At 38.4% G+C, this 15861-nt stretch overlaps 8 protein-coding genes across 8 annotated transcripts; 1 reads left to right on the top strand and 7 right to left on the bottom strand. All coding sequences in view use genetic code 12, as the record gives it.

Annotated features, from left to right (window-relative positions):
- Positions 1-11: 11 nt before the first annotated feature.
- I9W82_000210 (uncharacterized protein) lies at positions 12-776 on the bottom strand (the record flags this gene model as incomplete). The annotated part of the gene is made up of 1 exon (XM_067690919.1): positions 12-776. The coding sequence occupies one exon, from the start codon at positions 774-776 to the stop codon at positions 12-14; it is 765 nt and encodes a 254-aa protein (XP_067550236.1).
- A 478-nt stretch (positions 777-1254) lies between these two features.
- On the bottom strand, positions 1255-2718 carry I9W82_000209 (uncharacterized protein; the record flags this gene model as incomplete). The annotated part of the gene is made up of 1 exon (XM_067690907.1): positions 1255-2718. The coding sequence occupies one exon, from the start codon at positions 2716-2718 to the stop codon at positions 1255-1257; it is 1464 nt and encodes a 487-aa protein (XP_067550235.1).
- Positions 2719-3169: 451 nt separating this feature from the next.
- Positions 3170-4531, bottom strand: I9W82_000208 (uncharacterized protein; the record flags this gene model as incomplete). Its single annotated transcript, XM_067690896.1, has 1 exon — positions 3170-4531. One exon carries the CDS (start codon positions 4529-4531, stop codon positions 3170-3172), a length of 1362 nt encoding a protein of 453 aa, XP_067550234.1.
- Positions 4532-4871: 340 nt separating this feature from the next.
- On the bottom strand, positions 4872-7818 carry I9W82_000207 (uncharacterized protein; the record flags this gene model as incomplete). Its single annotated transcript, XM_067690885.1, has 2 exons — positions 4872-7477; positions 7800-7818. The coding sequence occupies 2 exons, from the start codon at positions 7816-7818 to the stop codon at positions 4872-4874; spliced, it is 2625 nt and encodes an 874-aa protein (XP_067550233.1).
- A 109-nt stretch (positions 7819-7927) lies between these two features.
- I9W82_000206 (40S ribosomal uS8 domain-containing protein) lies at positions 7928-9401 on the bottom strand (the record flags this gene model as incomplete). Its single annotated transcript, XM_067690874.1, has 2 exons — positions 7928-8316; positions 9035-9401. The coding sequence occupies 2 exons, from the start codon at positions 9399-9401 to the stop codon at positions 7928-7930; spliced, it is 756 nt and encodes a 251-aa protein (XP_067550232.1).
- A 1163-nt stretch (positions 9402-10564) lies between these two features.
- On the bottom strand, positions 10565-11163 carry I9W82_000205 (uncharacterized protein; the record flags this gene model as incomplete). The annotated part of the gene is made up of 2 exons (XM_067690863.1): positions 10565-11074; positions 11140-11163. 2 exons carry the CDS (start codon positions 11161-11163, stop codon positions 10565-10567), a joined length of 534 nt encoding a protein of 177 aa, XP_067550231.1.
- A 473-nt stretch (positions 11164-11636) lies between these two features.
- On the bottom strand, positions 11637-13619 carry I9W82_000204 (pre-rRNA-processing protein ESF1; the record flags this gene model as incomplete). Its single annotated transcript, XM_067690852.1, has 1 exon — positions 11637-13619. The coding sequence occupies one exon, from the start codon at positions 13617-13619 to the stop codon at positions 11637-11639; it is 1983 nt and encodes a 660-aa protein (XP_067550230.1).
- Positions 13620-14262: 643 nt separating this feature from the next.
- I9W82_000203 (uncharacterized protein) lies at positions 14263-15861 on the top strand (the record flags this gene model as incomplete). Its single annotated transcript, XM_067690841.1, has 1 exon — positions 14263-15861. One exon carries the CDS (start codon positions 14263-14265, stop codon positions 15859-15861), a length of 1599 nt encoding a protein of 532 aa, XP_067550229.1.

The raw sequence follows: 15861 nt of genomic DNA, 5'->3' as shown, positions 1-15861 counted from the left end.
AATCTGAATCCTCACCTTCTCTTTTTGACTGCAGTACTGGTATTCTTGACTCCTGTAGCCCCAGGGCCAGCACCGACAGGAATTGATTGTGGGGTCAGACTTGCATCCGCTTTCTGTAAACTCAGGCTTGCAGCTTGTGCCTGAACTTCTTTAAATTGTTCAGCCAATTCAGGATTTACCCATTGAGCAACCGTAGGAGCTATCGATATCACCAACAAAACTACGAATATGACTGTATAAGTCTTGTTTCTGAAAATGAATCCAAACGGACTATTGAGAAGCATATCGTACACAGTTCCACCAGACTTTTCGTAAAATTGCTTGATCTCTTTAAATTCTATTTCCAAGGGAACTCCTTGTGCCAACTCTGTGGGGACAGATGCATTCGATTGCTCTTCACCAAGCGGACTTTCGTACGCCAAAACTTTGTCATTATCGACAACTACTTTATACCTACCATTTGTAAATGCAAAGTCATACGAATTGGCAATCAATTGGTATTCTCCATCTGCCAAGTTCTTAAATGTGAACCGGTAATTCTTATCCACAGCAGATGATAAAGGAACAAAATCGTGGTTTCTTCCTTTACCATTGAGTTTATAAAGATCCACTGTGATCCTCAGGGGATAGTTGTATAAATTTGGAATCGTTTGTCGCAATTCTTTAGCCAATTCGGGAACATCATTGGGTATATTCTTGAAAGCTCCAGTGAGCTGAGCTGCAGTGATAGCATTAAAAAGGCACGAAAGTGCAAGAAACACCGAAATGTATTGCATAGTTGTGTGGGTGGCTTGCGGAGGATAGGAGTAGGTGAAGATCGATTTGTTTCGAAGTGGAAAAGAAGTGCCTTATGTTGTTCAATTGCCTTTTTTGCGACACTCAGTGAATTTGCGACACTTCACCAGCTCTTTATTCACTCGCATCAAAAACAGAAAATTTTTCATTTTCATTCTTCTTCTTCTCTACATTGTATTTTACATGTATGCGTATTATTGTAGGGCGACAATTTGTTCTTGGATCAGTTTGATTCAAAGTATTCTACGATTGCTGCTCTCTACAACGCATACTAAAGTAACACTAGTCATTTTCCAATATTTTTCTGTAAAGAGAAATAGTGAATGTGATTAGTCAAGGAAATTACGGGCGTGGCTGGGTTGTGATGGTAAAGGTATTTTTATTTTTATCTCACAAGAGTTCTCAGCTGGGCATTCTAGCCTCCGCACATCTTAACAATGCTGTAGAGATTTTATTTTATTAACTTGGTCTAAGGGTTCGTGAGCCCCATCTATCGTACGAATATAAACCAATTCCAATCAGACTAATACCAATAAGCTGCTCGATAGTAATATTGCTTAGGCATGATACTACGCCGAAAGTTTGGTCCCCACTCACTCTCAATATAATACTCATCAAGATCAAGACAATTCTCTTCATCATCGATGCAATGGAATATGAGAGAGTTGGAATTGATCCTAAAAGGTGAAGGGCCAACAATGTTTGTCCAAAGTAGGATAAGCTATCGAGTAAAATGAAAACCAAGACCCTGTTGAAATTGCGGGGAGAAGCCTTCAAGACTTCTTTCGAATATTGTAATGTCAATTGCTCGTATAATTGAGGTAACTCTTTACATACAAATCCCCCAATCGAAAATGAAAGCCCTATAATCGAGCAGTATAAAATGATTGATATCTTGTCTGGTTTGGACAACTTATGTAATTCAAACTTGTTCACGATGAAAGCAAAAGGATTGTAGGCATTGGTATTGCTATTCAATGCGGTTTGGGTATACAAACATGACGAGCTTTTATGCCGCCGCGACGGTGGGGTCGACAAATTGTTTTCCTTCATTTCATTTAAGCTAAGATCCGACGTTGAAAAAGGAAGCCTTGCTAACGTGGAATGGCTTGGTATTGAAAGCCGGTCTCGATCCAAAGATAAACTCTCCTCCACTTCCTGAAAATGAAGCTTTTCCCTATCTTCATTTTGCGGATCTGGTGTCGAGGGCTGGGTATCCGTGTGCAACACTAAGGAAACTGGGTGTCGAACTTTCTCATCCATGTTATCCCAAGTTATTAATTGTTTCCCGTATATGTTTTGAGCGGCAAACACAATAGTGCTCATCAAGCACATGAAGATTCCCGTCAAATGTTGCTGATTAAATTCACTATACTCACTCACCAATGAATTAGTATTGGAGTGTGTGTTTCGTACTGAATCAGACAAGATAATCAATATAACTCCAAATAGCAATGGAATTAACGAGATATATGTCACAAGTGGAAACAAAACATTATAAAAAACTCTGTAGCCAAAAACAACTATTAGTGGACTAAGCGCTTTGATGCTTGAAACAGTAGCCAATGGTATCAATGATGTAGCTGTCAAGGAGAAGAACTTTCCGACAAACTGAAATAATCCCAATGGAAACACCTTCAACAACATTGCAAATGAAAATGCTGGTTTATTATTGGTATTGTAGATTGGAACACTTCCAGGCGGGAAGTTCTCACTAACACCTTCCACGTTTCGGCATATAATGATTGTTGCAAAAGATAGTGCACCTCCAACAAGAAATTGGCATTGTGAAAGAAACAACGGATATGGTAATTCATTCAAGATACGTTTCGTCAACTGGGACGTGGTTGTTGAGACAGCATACCATAAAAAGCATAAAATGAGGGTTTTTATGGAAATCGAGGGTGCCATAGAGCTTTGCATTGTGTTATTGTTGCTGAGTAGTGGCTCTTTGTTTCTTATCCTGCTTGACACAAACTACCAAACACGTATGGGGACTGCCTCTAGTTGGAAAACAAAGGGTTGAAAAGTAAACGATTGGATAATAGTCAATGTAGTTTCTGTGGGTCGAAAGCCAAATTTTTATGAATGATCATATGGAATAATGGTTGTTTTTCGAATTTTGTGATCGTGGGTTGGCTGGGTAGCGTGCAAAGTGCTTAGCCCTCCTGATTTTTCTGGGTCTTGTTACACGACTCGGAGTTTTTTTTTTTTGCGCTGCGCATTGATTAATTGCACCCCTCGATGGAAATAGAGTTCTATTTTTAAGTAGACTGTAAACAAACAACGGATATGCCAAGAGTTACTCTACTTGGCACTACAGTAAGAGTGGCATTCTCAAAATGCTATTGATAGCACACTATACATAACCTAATCATTCATTATCTGCCAATTTGGAAACATCAAACCCCTCAGTTTTCATATGCTTCTTATCATAACCAGAGCCAGGGTTATTCCAACCTTCAGTTTCAGATTTGTTGACATTATCCTTCACCCAATATGCAAATGGGTAATTTGGCTGCGTTTTCAATGGTGTTTCATCAGTAATGATACCTAAATCCCTCTGCCTTTGGATCAATTCGTCCAAATAAGGTGCTAATTTATCTCTCACCATTTCAAAATTTTTGTACTTGATAATATCCTCAGGTCCCTCATATATAATCTTTTTCAAAATCGATGGAATCATTGGCTCATCTTTCATCTCTTCGATAGAGTAATAAACTGGATGATTTGTAAAGACGATGGCTCCTGTTTTGGGCAAACGACGCAACGTTTGTCTTTCAACACGAACATTGAATTGACGTGGATCAGTCTCTTCAAGATCTTTTTCCATGTTGGGAGAAAACTTCTCAGTTTGATAGATGTTGCTGACTTTCAATTTGGTATCCCATGTGATGTACCAACTAGCTCTTTCTACCGGATCTTCAGGCTTCATTCTTCCAAACCATCTTTCCATTGAGGTTTTCAAACTTTTCTCGTAATAAGGCACTTTCTGGTGAATAGTATCAATATGGTTTCCCAATTTGTCTTTGATGAAAAAGGATCCACCAGGGAAGGGGACTGCCCCCGCAACCATATAGTGTCGTCCATCTGAAGGATTTTTAAGCACAAGATAAAAGTCCTCTTTAGCCAACTTCGAGACATAGACTAAAGGCTCATCCTTGAGTGGCGCTGTCATATCCAAAACTTCTTTGGTGACTTCATTTCGAACAATTTTACCCGTAGTCTTCCAATCACCATCCTTGAGAACTGTAAACAATAAAGGGTACCTCTCTACCATATGATCAACAACTGTTTCCATCAACTCCACACAAGCATCATATCCCTCAGGTAACATACCAAAATTCTCCTCTCCATACTTGAGCCTTATCCTTTCCTTTTCATCAATATAGTGCTGGTAGTACTTATCCATGTCAAGCCAGTGATTGATATCCAATTTAAAAATAGACATGGTTTGATGATATGGCCAACGGAAAGGCCTCCATGGTCTGTCGTCATAGTTCTTGACATCCTCTGGCTTAATCATCAATGGAGTTGGCTTTGGAATAGCACCATTGCCTTTTTGATATGACAAGGATGGTCTTGTATTACTAGAAGATAGTGTTCTCTCTTTGTCGGATACAACCGCCTTTATAGCAAACAATGAGTTGTATAAAGCTTTAATCTGAGATTGTGAAATATATAGAAGCAAACATAAGCATACCAGGAGTGTGACGATATGAATAGTATCAATCATGTTTGAAGGCAGTGCATATAGTGTAGTGGTATCAATAGCAATTCAAGAATGTCATGATTATAGGTGTTATATATACATATATTGATGTTCTAGATAAAGTTGATGGATTTATTGTTCAGATTGAGTAAATGGTAACACAGATACTGATAAGGAAATTAGAACACCAAAAAAGTCATTTTGCAATTTGATAAGTACACATGTTTTTTTCTCATGGACTTTGCAACCTAATTTGGACAATCTACGCAGATACATAGTATCCACAATATCAAACAGCAAATGGTAATTTCACAAGTACTATCTGCATATATATATGAAAAGTAGGCTCATGTGCTCGTTTCCCCTACTTTTTATAAGCTAGCTCAAACCTGTACAACACAGCTTGTCTATCATAATCCTCTGCACATTCCTCCAATTGTCTTATCAAAGGGTCCATCAAGCCTTTGATCCATTTATTCAATTCATCCTTGTTGTTTGAGTATTGCATAGCTATGAATTGATTAAAAGCCTGATGATGGTAATAAAGATCAAGGTACTCTGTATTTGCCATACTCGCCACTACTCTATGATAAATGTGATTCGTTTTCAAATCCCCAAGAAATGGACTCAGCACACCTGAGACAAAGTTTAACTTCTTTTTAAACGCCTTGTCAGTGAAGATGTTAAACACAGATTCTTGAACCATGGGGGACAACTTGGACCGACTTAGAAAGTAAAGAACTATGAACCTGTAGTAACGGAATCCAAGGTCACCATATTTAAACAAAGCTTTGACAGCATCATGTTGATCAGTTCCAATTTCTTTGAAAAATTCAGAAGCTACCTTATGATTTATCAAAAGAAATTTGTTCATTGTTGTTTCAAGATTGAGTTTGGGGGGATTCAACTGACTTGATGTGTAGTTCCAAAATGGAGCTCCTGGTTTACCGAGACGAAACTTTAATTTATGATTCAACAGAATTCCCAGGAAGGATTTATCCAATTTCTCCTCATGCGTTGTTATCTCTTTTATTACTTTGATTCCTATTGATTCATCTTTGATGTCATTCATTGAATATCCAAGACGGGTCACGCTGTCAAAACCAAATGTACGTAAAAGCTTTTCTTCAAACAAATCAAGGCATCTTCTATATTGCCCTAAAGATTGTGGAATGTGATATTTGACATTCAAGTAAGACAAGTACTCCATCCCTAGATTGTAATATAATGAATACTCCATTTGTGTGAGGGGCAACGGCATCTTTTGCAACTTGCGTAGAGTTGAGCTCTTTGTTTGATTTGATGTCGGAGAAGCCAATGAATCTAAAAATTCCTTTCTTTTCAATAACTGCAATCTCAACTCAACAAGAAATTCATCGATATATTGCCAATCCAATTGGGACACCACAGTAACGATCTTTGTAATTAAATCATTGCACCAATTTTCTTTTTGCCCTTCCGATAAACAGGCAAAAATCAGATTGAATTGATCAAGATATATCAATTGATCGGATCGAATTTTTTCAATATTCAGCATATAAGAGATCCTTTCATTTTGGTTTTCGAAAAACTCCATCAAGTCAACAATATATGACTTAAACGAGAGGGTTTCAACAATTTCACGAATCTTTCTTAATTGATTACTAGTCAATGTTGTTGATTGAACCCTTTCTAAAGCCAATCTAATGAAGAACGCATATGATATGTTACCAAAAAGTTCAAAATTTTGAATGGTCTGGCCCATAAACCTCCCCTTCTCAGAATTTCCAAAGTACAACCTCCTGCTTAAAAGTAGAATTCTGTTGGGTAGATTGGGATTTATCACGGGAGCAAGGATTTGATATGGTGACGCAGTTTGAGGTGCATGATTATAAATCACGGGTAGTTCAAAATTGGACATACTAAATACTTTGATCAAGTGAAATTTAAGGGCAAAGCTAAGTCTCGGTTCTTGAATTTTCAAGAACTCAAGAGCATACTTTCTGTAATCCGTTGTTATCAATTGTCCGAATGTCCCCATATTTGCATCTTTACGCAACTCAGGAAAACGTTCCTTGACTGAAAGGAGCAAGTCTTTTTTCTTAGTAGTGTGGCCTTGAAGTAACTCAATTCTTTTACCAAGCAACTTCAAAGTATATTCAGCGAACAGCAGCTTTTTCTTCAGATCGATCGTGTCATCATTTTCCACGGAAGAGATTGCATCATCAGTATCTACCTCTTCAGAGGTATCTCCATTGGCATAGTGGTATTGCACTATGTTGCTTTTCTCGGTAAACTTTGCCAAACTAAGGATGAAATGCGATGACAATTGTCCATTCTTAACAACCAATAGTCCCAAGTACTGATAAAAGACAAAGCTGTATTGAAGTTCACCATGCGTTGCGCTTTTGAGCATACGTCTTAGTCGAGTATCCAATGCATTGAATATACCACTAGCGGCCACAATTTCGGGGTAATTCAATTCCTCCAGATTCAATTCTTTTCCTAGGTATTCTTGCCAATATAATTTCAAAGAAAGTCGCCCGATACCTCGCAATTGATTCAAGTGCATATGGACTTTATCAACGTCACTCTTTTCGACGGATAGCACCTCTGCAAAACGTTTTATGCTGTATGCATTTGCACAGAAGATAAACGGACTGACATTGACATGGATGGAAAACTTATCAAGTTCTAAGATCTCATTATAGAATTCATCAGCTGGATCATATAGGTTCTTATCACCATCGTTTATCATAGTTGTGTCGATTTGCTTATCCGTGGACGTCATATCCAACAGCTTGTTGCTCTCATTCAAAGCATTTTTGCTTTTTGCAATCAACTTATTTAGATCATTGAACTCTTTACTAAGGTGATTCCTGGTTTGGGGAATACCGGCTTTTGGGCTAGCCCTTGCTTTGTCATCACATGGAAACGCCTTAGCTATTTGTCTATGAACAACTTCATATTTTTCATTGTATTGAGGATCACCTAAACCAGGGAATAATATATTGATCGCGAGATGAATTGTCTCTCTCTTGTTCAGTACAGACGTGGACCCATACCGTATGGTTATCAACAGTCTTCTATGAAAGGTAGAATATAGTCGTCGTATCTTGCAACATCGTATTGTCAACATCTGATTTTGTTCCGTTTCTTTGTTGTCAAAAAATCTTCACACTCTAGGAAAATGTTTCAAATCACGATGGATGCAACAAGACAGATCCTATTTAAATGCTCTACAATCTACAACCATAAGGCAAATTCGTTACTGATTTTATATATATTTAATTTCCTTTGTTTTTTAATATACATAGGCTTGGTACCTCCATATCGTCAAACTGTGATATTAACAAGTACCCTGATTAATGAAATGATGGAAAATGGTTGATAATGGCAAGAAAAACATGAGTTGTGAAATAATGGCAAACAAAAGCACGATTATAATCTTCTACCTCTTCTACCACCCTTTCTTCTAGTAGAATCTGATGGAACTGGAGTAACATCTTCGATTCTTCCAATTCTCAAACCAGATCTAGCCAAAGCTCTTAAAGCTGATTGACCACCTGGACCTGGGGTCTTGGTCTTGGTACCACCAGTAGCTCTCAATTTGATGTGGACGGCAGTAATACCAACTTCTTTACATTTAGCAGCAACATCTTGAGCAGCCAACATAGCGGCGTATGGAGATGATTCATCTCTGTCAGCCTTGACTTTCATACCACCAGTGACTCTGGAGATGGTTTCCTTTCCTGACAAATCAGTGACATGGACGAAGGTATCGTTGAATGAAGCGAAAATTCTGGCAACACCAAAAACTTGGGAACGGTCTAGAGAGAAAGAAGTTAGTAAATGAATTCAAGTTATATTGAAAATGAATAGTGCGATGGAATAGGAGTGTTCTTAGGGGATTCTGATCATGGTTGCTTCTTTGAATGAATAAACGCCTGCATGATTGCTGAAAAGTATTGTCGTTCTGTCTTCGAGTGGCATTGGCATTTATTCTTTGATGATTGTCTTTCTTCAATCAAGGTAATCCTCTCATAACACTATTCCAACTTGCGATATTTTCCCTTCACATATGCACTTCGTTTCAAAGGTCATAGCCTGACTCATCTATTGGCTCCAACATACCAGTGGACATATTGGTGATTGTTGTGATTGTATGTGTCTAATAGATCTTTCAAAGCAGCTAAAAATTTCAGTTTTAATTTTTTCCATCAAAAGAAACTATTTGGTGCGCACACACAAAATTAATCGAATTGGTGAAGAGAGAGAGAGAAAAAAGATGTCGCATGTGCAACAACGAGAACATGGCTGTAGCCCTAAATATATTTTTCAAAACATAACAGCCATCCTTCCACTAGAGTTGTGACCTGTGCGCCAGTATATGCAAAACTAGAGCAGTATCTACATCCTGAATCCAACTAGCCATCTCCAAGAATGCTAAATTACTTTTTATTTCTGATTTGATATATTCTATAGTACACACGAACAGTAAAGTTCCTCACATCTTTCTCCCTTAATAAACGAAACCCAAAATCTTACCAGAAACGTGCTTTCTTCTAGCTTCTTCGTGGTCCATGATACCAGCAGAAGTGGTCAAGATAACGTAACCGAACTGTCTAGCTGGTAACAAGTTATCAGTCCATCTCTCAATATCTCCAATCTTGACGTTGAATCTTGGGGAGATAACACCACACTTGTTTAATCTACCGTTTAATTGAACAACAATCTTACCTGATCTGTGGTCGTCAATGTATTCGAATTCACCAATGTATCCGTGCTTTTGCATAACAGTCAAGAATCTGATGATGACCTTTGATGATGGTTTAATGAGAACTTGTCTCTTACCGGTCTTTTCGGCGTTGTTGATGGCGTTTAAAGCATCTGCTAAGACTGAGGTTCTAGTCATTGTGAAGTGTTAACTGTAGAATTAGACTGGTTTGTTAAAGGAAATATTTTCGTAAAAGATTTTGAAAATTTCACAAATTTTTCACTCTCTCACACGAGACACACAGAGAGAGAGAAAAAAATATATAGTACGCTACCATTTACTGTCTTTCTTTGTCACTCTCTCAGAGAATCAAAACTTTTTTTTTTTTTCTCTTTGAATAAAAGTTCAAAAAATTTTCACCTCTTAGAAACCATACTAGAGTTAAACATCAACGATGCCTGTATGTACCGCTTGAATATCATAAGGGAACCAGAGTATATACTGGACATTATAGAGGCTGGTATCAGACAAAGCAAGAGGGAGGAAGCTTTTGATCAGATCGCTTCATCCTGAGCTATTAGCAAGTGATGTGAAGAGCAATGACTGGGCTTCCACTGCTTGAGAAGTCTGTCATGTGGGACCCGCTGTATATCGCTCACACCAGCAATATCCCCCTATCCATTTGCAGCAATGTACTAACTTTTCCTAATAGTCTCAAAAATCATTCAGAACCAAGCAAAAATTGGCCAAGGCTCAAAAGCAAAACAGACCATTGCCACAATGGATCAGATTGAGAACTGACAACAAAATCAGATACAATGCTAAGAGAAGACACTGGAGAAGAACTAAGTTGGGTATCTAAGCTTTTGATACAAACATCATCATCAGTAATATAATGACCATTTTTGAACCAATTTACAACTACGAACCCAACCTTTTGTTCATCTTTATTTTTATATTTCCATTGCTGAGGAGTCTATGATATGTGTATTGCTTTGCTCAAAGTTGTTCATGGCAGAGAGCTGTCTTTTTTTTATGTCTGATATAGAGTTTTTAATCGTATAGTGGTATATTCTGCTGTGCTTTTATCTATGTTGGATATGTATATATGTATAGTGGATCTTCAAGGCATTTAATATAATTTTATCAGCATTAGAGAAGAAATTCCTCTTTGTAATGGAGGGGATATTTGGAGTGCGCAAGTAATTCAAGTTGCACAAGTAGATGTTGTATCGAAGCCTACTCAAGCAGTACGCCTACAATATTAAGCTTCCCAATGACCTTACTTTTTCTTCTATACACGATCAAAATAAAAGTTAAATACCTACAACGTCACCCGACTTGCACTATCTTCAAAACCCTTAAACGATTCCTTCATCTTCAAACACAGTTTCAATTGGTTTTTCCATTAATGAAGCATGAGCACCAACTCCAACAATACTCAGTCCAATCAACCACATCAAAGTTGAAACAGGACTAGCCAAGAATCCCAAAGGAACAGTAACAATCAACAAACCAGTATACAATTGTGAAGTGTTCAATCTACCAAATGGAGTAACCAAATCCTCACCACCTAATCGATTAATTGCCCAAACTCCGAATATGCCAAATCCTAAAACAAATAACAAAAGTAAATTAGTGACAAGGGCATAAATGCTCAAACAAGCTACAATAGCTAAATAATTGGCTGAGAAATAGCCCAAGTTGTAACTGACACGTTGTTGTATTTCACCAAAGTTGGCTGGTTTTGAAACACGTCTAAAATCAAAAAATTCTTGTGGTGGACGTAATTTGGAAACGGTTGATTGCAATGAGGCAAAATCCGACTTGATTCTTTCAACACTGAATCTATCAGAAAGGTTGGAAAAGTTCTAAACGGAGATATATGTTAGTAAATGTGACAAAAGGTTCACGATTTGTGCTTGAAGAAACATACTGCTAAATTTAAAAGTTGAGACATGATATTAGATTAGTTCTTTGATAGTCTACTTTGTGATTTCGTCCGAAGTGTGGTAAAAGTCTATCGAGTGTGTCCCCTGAGTCTTTTGTAATGTTATGTTTGATGGTAAATTATTTTTTTTGCTTGTGTTGATTTTAGAGTCGCCTTGAGAAATCTTTTTTTTTTTTCTTTTTTTCGGTTTGTTTACGTGTCCACGTCTTTTAAGAGTTTCAGCCTTATCAATAACCACAACAGGACATTAAGTCCAAAAACAAAAGGAACAACTATTTCTAGAGCCATGAAACGACCTTTACCCTTTGTATAGTAAATCATCTTCTTAGGTTGCATTATACACTACGTAATTTGTACTGTAAATTCCCTTGTTTCTTATATAACGCGCCTCAGGTACGCATTCTACGCCTCATTCTTGATACAGCACCAATTTATCAATATTATCTATTCAACAAGCGCTAACTAGAAATGTCCACAAACGACTAGTTTACTTTATTCTTCAACTTTTTGGCAATCGACTTTGCATTTTCATATCCAGAACCATCTTTCAATTTACGCTTTCTCTCTCCAGTGTCATTTTGCTTCCTAGATCCATTACCTTTGTTCCTATTGGACCTTTCTTTTAAGATCTTTTTCATTGTTTCAGTCTTCTTGAACTCACTACTAGTAGGATCTATAGCATAGTCATGACTTTCAAAAATTTCATCGAATCTTGGATCGTTCAAATTAGCTTCAAAGTTGTTTTGAGTCATTTCTTGATCAATGTTTTTCTTTTTAGACTTCTTACTCTTCTTTGACTTCTCATTCTTGAGCACATCTTTCATGTTAAAATGTTCACTCTTTTGATCGTTATCCATGAGTACCAACTCCAATTCAGCCTTTTCCTTTTCAGAAACATCATCAGCACCTTTCTTACGAGGGAGCTTGTTCTTTTTCTTCGTGGATACTTCCTCATCGGCATCTTCTGCGTTTGCTTTACTCTCTTTAAATTTATTGAGTCTCTTTTGACGTCTTTCCTTCTCCTTCCTTTTATAAGCCTCGATACTTGTCTCTTCAAAAGCCTCCTCTTTCGCGTCCTTTTCTGCTCCATCTTTCAAACCAGGGTCGAAAGTTATCTCCATGTCTACATCATCACTTTCGTCACCTGACCCATTCCCCTTATTGAATGTCTTTCCTAATAAACTTTGATATTTTGACTTCAAATCAGAACCTTTGTCGTTATTATCAGCCGCATCTTCATCCGAGTCACTTGCCAAATATGCCTTAAAGTCATTTGCCTCTATTTCCTTTTGCGAAAGAGGCCTCGAAGACAATGTGAGACGTTCTTTTGGAGTTTCATCCCAAGTTAATTTCACTTTTGAGTGTTGCAACGCATCAGTGACAAATCTTGACTCCGGCTTGTAATTGGCTGATACTTTAGAACATTCATCTTTCACGTCATTATCATCAAATTCCATGTCTTCTGGAACATATCTCAAATCGAAAACATTTGCAGTGGATTCGTATTCCGTTCCATCAACGTTTTCATATATATTCCTGGCCGTGTCGACCGAGTCACATTTCACAATAGCATAGTAATACCTTAATCGCTGTAGTTGGTACCGGCGAAGAGCTTTGCTGTCATAATCTTCTTTTCCATCATCTTGTTCGTACAATTTTCGTGTCACCCTTTCCAACTGTTGTGGATCTTGAATGTCTACGTCAGAGTCCAAATCAGAGTCCGAATCTGATTCTTTACCTTTCTTGCCTTTCTTTTTAAACAACTCTCTTGGTGGTCCTTCGACTTCTTCCTTTTGCATTCTTTCCTTTCCAAACTCGGAAGGGTAAATTGTCACAGATTCAATACTTCCACCTTTAGGCACAAACGATAAGAATGTTGCCATCAAGTCTTCCGCTCTCAAGTTATCCCAGTCCATGTTAACGACAGCAAATGAGGAAGTAGGATCGGACTCACCCGGTGCATTCTCTTCCAATTCTAGTTCAGACTCGCTTTCCGCTTCCTCTAATTCCAGTTCACTATCAGACGACGAGTCCTCAGAAGACAGATCAGATGAAGAGCTCTCAAGTCCTTCTCCTCTAGCTCTGTCCAACTCCTCTTCTTCACCTCTGATCTTGCGGCTTAATGCTTCCACATCATCCTCTTCCTCTTCCTCATCCTCGTCCTCCTCATCATCTCCACTCTCATCGCTAGAGCTCTCATCTTCATATTCGTAATACTTGTTGAGTTGCTGGTCCTTATCCTCAAGCTTTCTTCCATATCTATCAATTTTGACTTTACTCCCGCTCAACTTTTTCAATTCCTTCTTGTTGAACCTGTCATCCACCTTAACTTTCAAGTTTTTGAAATTTGGAAACTTAAATCTAGGATCATTGTGTACAGACTTGAATCTAGCATCTTCTGTAACTGGCTTAATCTCCTTCAGTGGTTTCTCTTTGCTACTCTGTTTCTTGTTTCCTTTAGACATAGCTTGGTGGAGTTGTTTGATTAAGTGAGTGATCAAATGGATTTTTTAATTTGTAAAGCTCATCTCTACGAGTGACACAAAAATTTTGTTCTTGTGTGGTCGCTGCTACCAAGTCAAATTTGATCACCAAGGCTAGGGCTAAGGCAAAGGCTACGTTTACTTCAAGTCATAGAACTGTTGACATAAGTGGCTATTCTAGGGGCTCTTAAACTCTATGACATCCAAAGTTGAAAGAAGCAAGAGCAAGCCCTTCAGTGAGCTCAAGACGGTCGATTTTCACTGGCGCCTCCTTAGTACGCTCTTTTGAAGTGACTGCCCCAATATAGCTGGAGCTATACCCAGGACCCAGCTTTCACAATCATCGACAAATCCGCTGTCTTGCGTAACTGCATGTATGCACGTGGCTGCCAAATTGTGTATTGTCAACGAAAAAGAAAAAAAAAACAAAAGTGGTGACATGTCTGTTACTTGAAGCAAAGTTGAAACAAATGAGGATCTCAAACAATAATGCAAGTCCCTTATAAACAGCAATTCATTTCACCAATATGAAGTTCGAAAGCATGAAGAACTTTCTTTCTTCGCATGAGCTTATCGAAGATCTGACATAGCACATTTTGAAGTCAAACAACACTACACTGTAACAATGGAACAGAAAAAGCCCGTCAATAAGTCAAAGCACAGAATTGGGATGATTATTAGTCCACGAATAAACGTGGATGATTTGACGAATAACGCAAATACCGAAGATTTTGATTATTTTTCCATGAGGAAGAGACCAAGGAAGCCAGCACGTACGTTGGCAGAAGTCGAGCAAGACAAGTACCCACAACCAAGCACGACAACAGGCTCAAAGAGTGAAACTACATCACCAAAATTGGGTGACAGTACAGCCATTGCCCTGCACATCAGCAATACTGTGGTTGCTACCGGGATTGTCCAAGAAGGGAGCAAAGAGAGTAATGACAACCCACTTCATGATGGTATGAATTTGGAACATTTCTCGACCCACGAAAGTTTATACTCAAATGATCCCCACAGAGTAGACCACGAAGGCTCCCTCAAGCCAGACAGCATAGAGAGGATGGAATTTACACTGGTCCCTCAAGAGGTTGAAGTTGAGCAGTTCAGATCCTTTTCCTGTTTTGCCACACCACGCATGGATCCAAATCCTAAACTCTCTGAGCAGGATGCAGTTCTGGATGACAGTGATGACTCTGATCACGATACAGCCCATACAGGGCATAATGGTTCATACGAAAATTTGCTCAAAAAGGATCAAGAGAAGGGATCATTCTGGAAGAACACACTCCGCTTTTCAAGGCTGAAGTCATCAAGGCTAGAGTCTATTGGTGATAACGGATTGCCCAAGCTAGGAAGAACTTCAAAGAGTGATTACAGCTTCAAAGGGTATCGACTAATGCATCAGAACGTCAACTTAAACTCGCATGAGACTGAAGGCTTCAGAGGGAGTCAAGTATTTTCTTCATATTCGCAAGCACAAACGCATGAAGACGATATGGTCTCATTTGTTGTTGCAAGGAATAGGTTATTCGTAAACAACTCGACAGAAGAAGAGACCACTACTAAGATCAAAAGTCTAGAAGTTGATTCACGTCAAGGACTAGCAAAACCAATAAAGTTGAGGAGACTAAATGAATCTGATTTTGAAGACGATCAACATCCAGACCCATCCAAGAAGTACACCTATAATGTAAGGGCCGACAGCTCACTAGACTCATCTTACGCCAAATCAGTAGACACATCTACATTTACAGAAATGACTGATATTCCAGAAACTCCACATACACTTGCACCTCAAGTATCAGTAGCGTCAACTGATTCATTGGTCTCCAATTTTCTGAACTTGCATGTTTCTGCAGCAAGCACAGAAAGTTCAGAAGTTAAGCGTTCCGTATTCAAGTCGTATGTTAGCCGGATTAAAATGTTACCAAAGGTGTTTAGTAGGGATAACCATGTCATGTATGACTTTGGGCCAATCAGCTTGCCAAAATTAAAGGAAACCAGCCAATCTCATTTGATGAGCTTGGCTTTGGGGACTAATTCGCATCATTCAAGAAAGCCATTCAATATAAGAAGGAACGTCAAGAAAAATCTGTTAAGGAGCTCTACATTGGGTCATCAAGATGATCGAGCCCGGTTTAAGAAGCTTTTAATACAATCAGAGTCGGTCGACTCGTCCGTCAAGCTATTTGAAAAGTATTTAGACGCAGTACTTAAGTAG

This window comes from Candida metapsilosis (assembly GCF_017655625.1).
Source record: "Candida metapsilosis strain BP57 chromosome Unknown scaffold1, whole genome shotgun sequence".
Taxonomy (NCBI): Eukaryota; Fungi; Ascomycota; class Pichiomycetes; order Serinales; family Debaryomycetaceae; genus Lodderomyces; species Lodderomyces metapsilosis.
The sequence above is the reverse complement of the archived record's forward strand: the minus strand, read 5'-3'. Positions and strand labels throughout refer to the sequence as shown.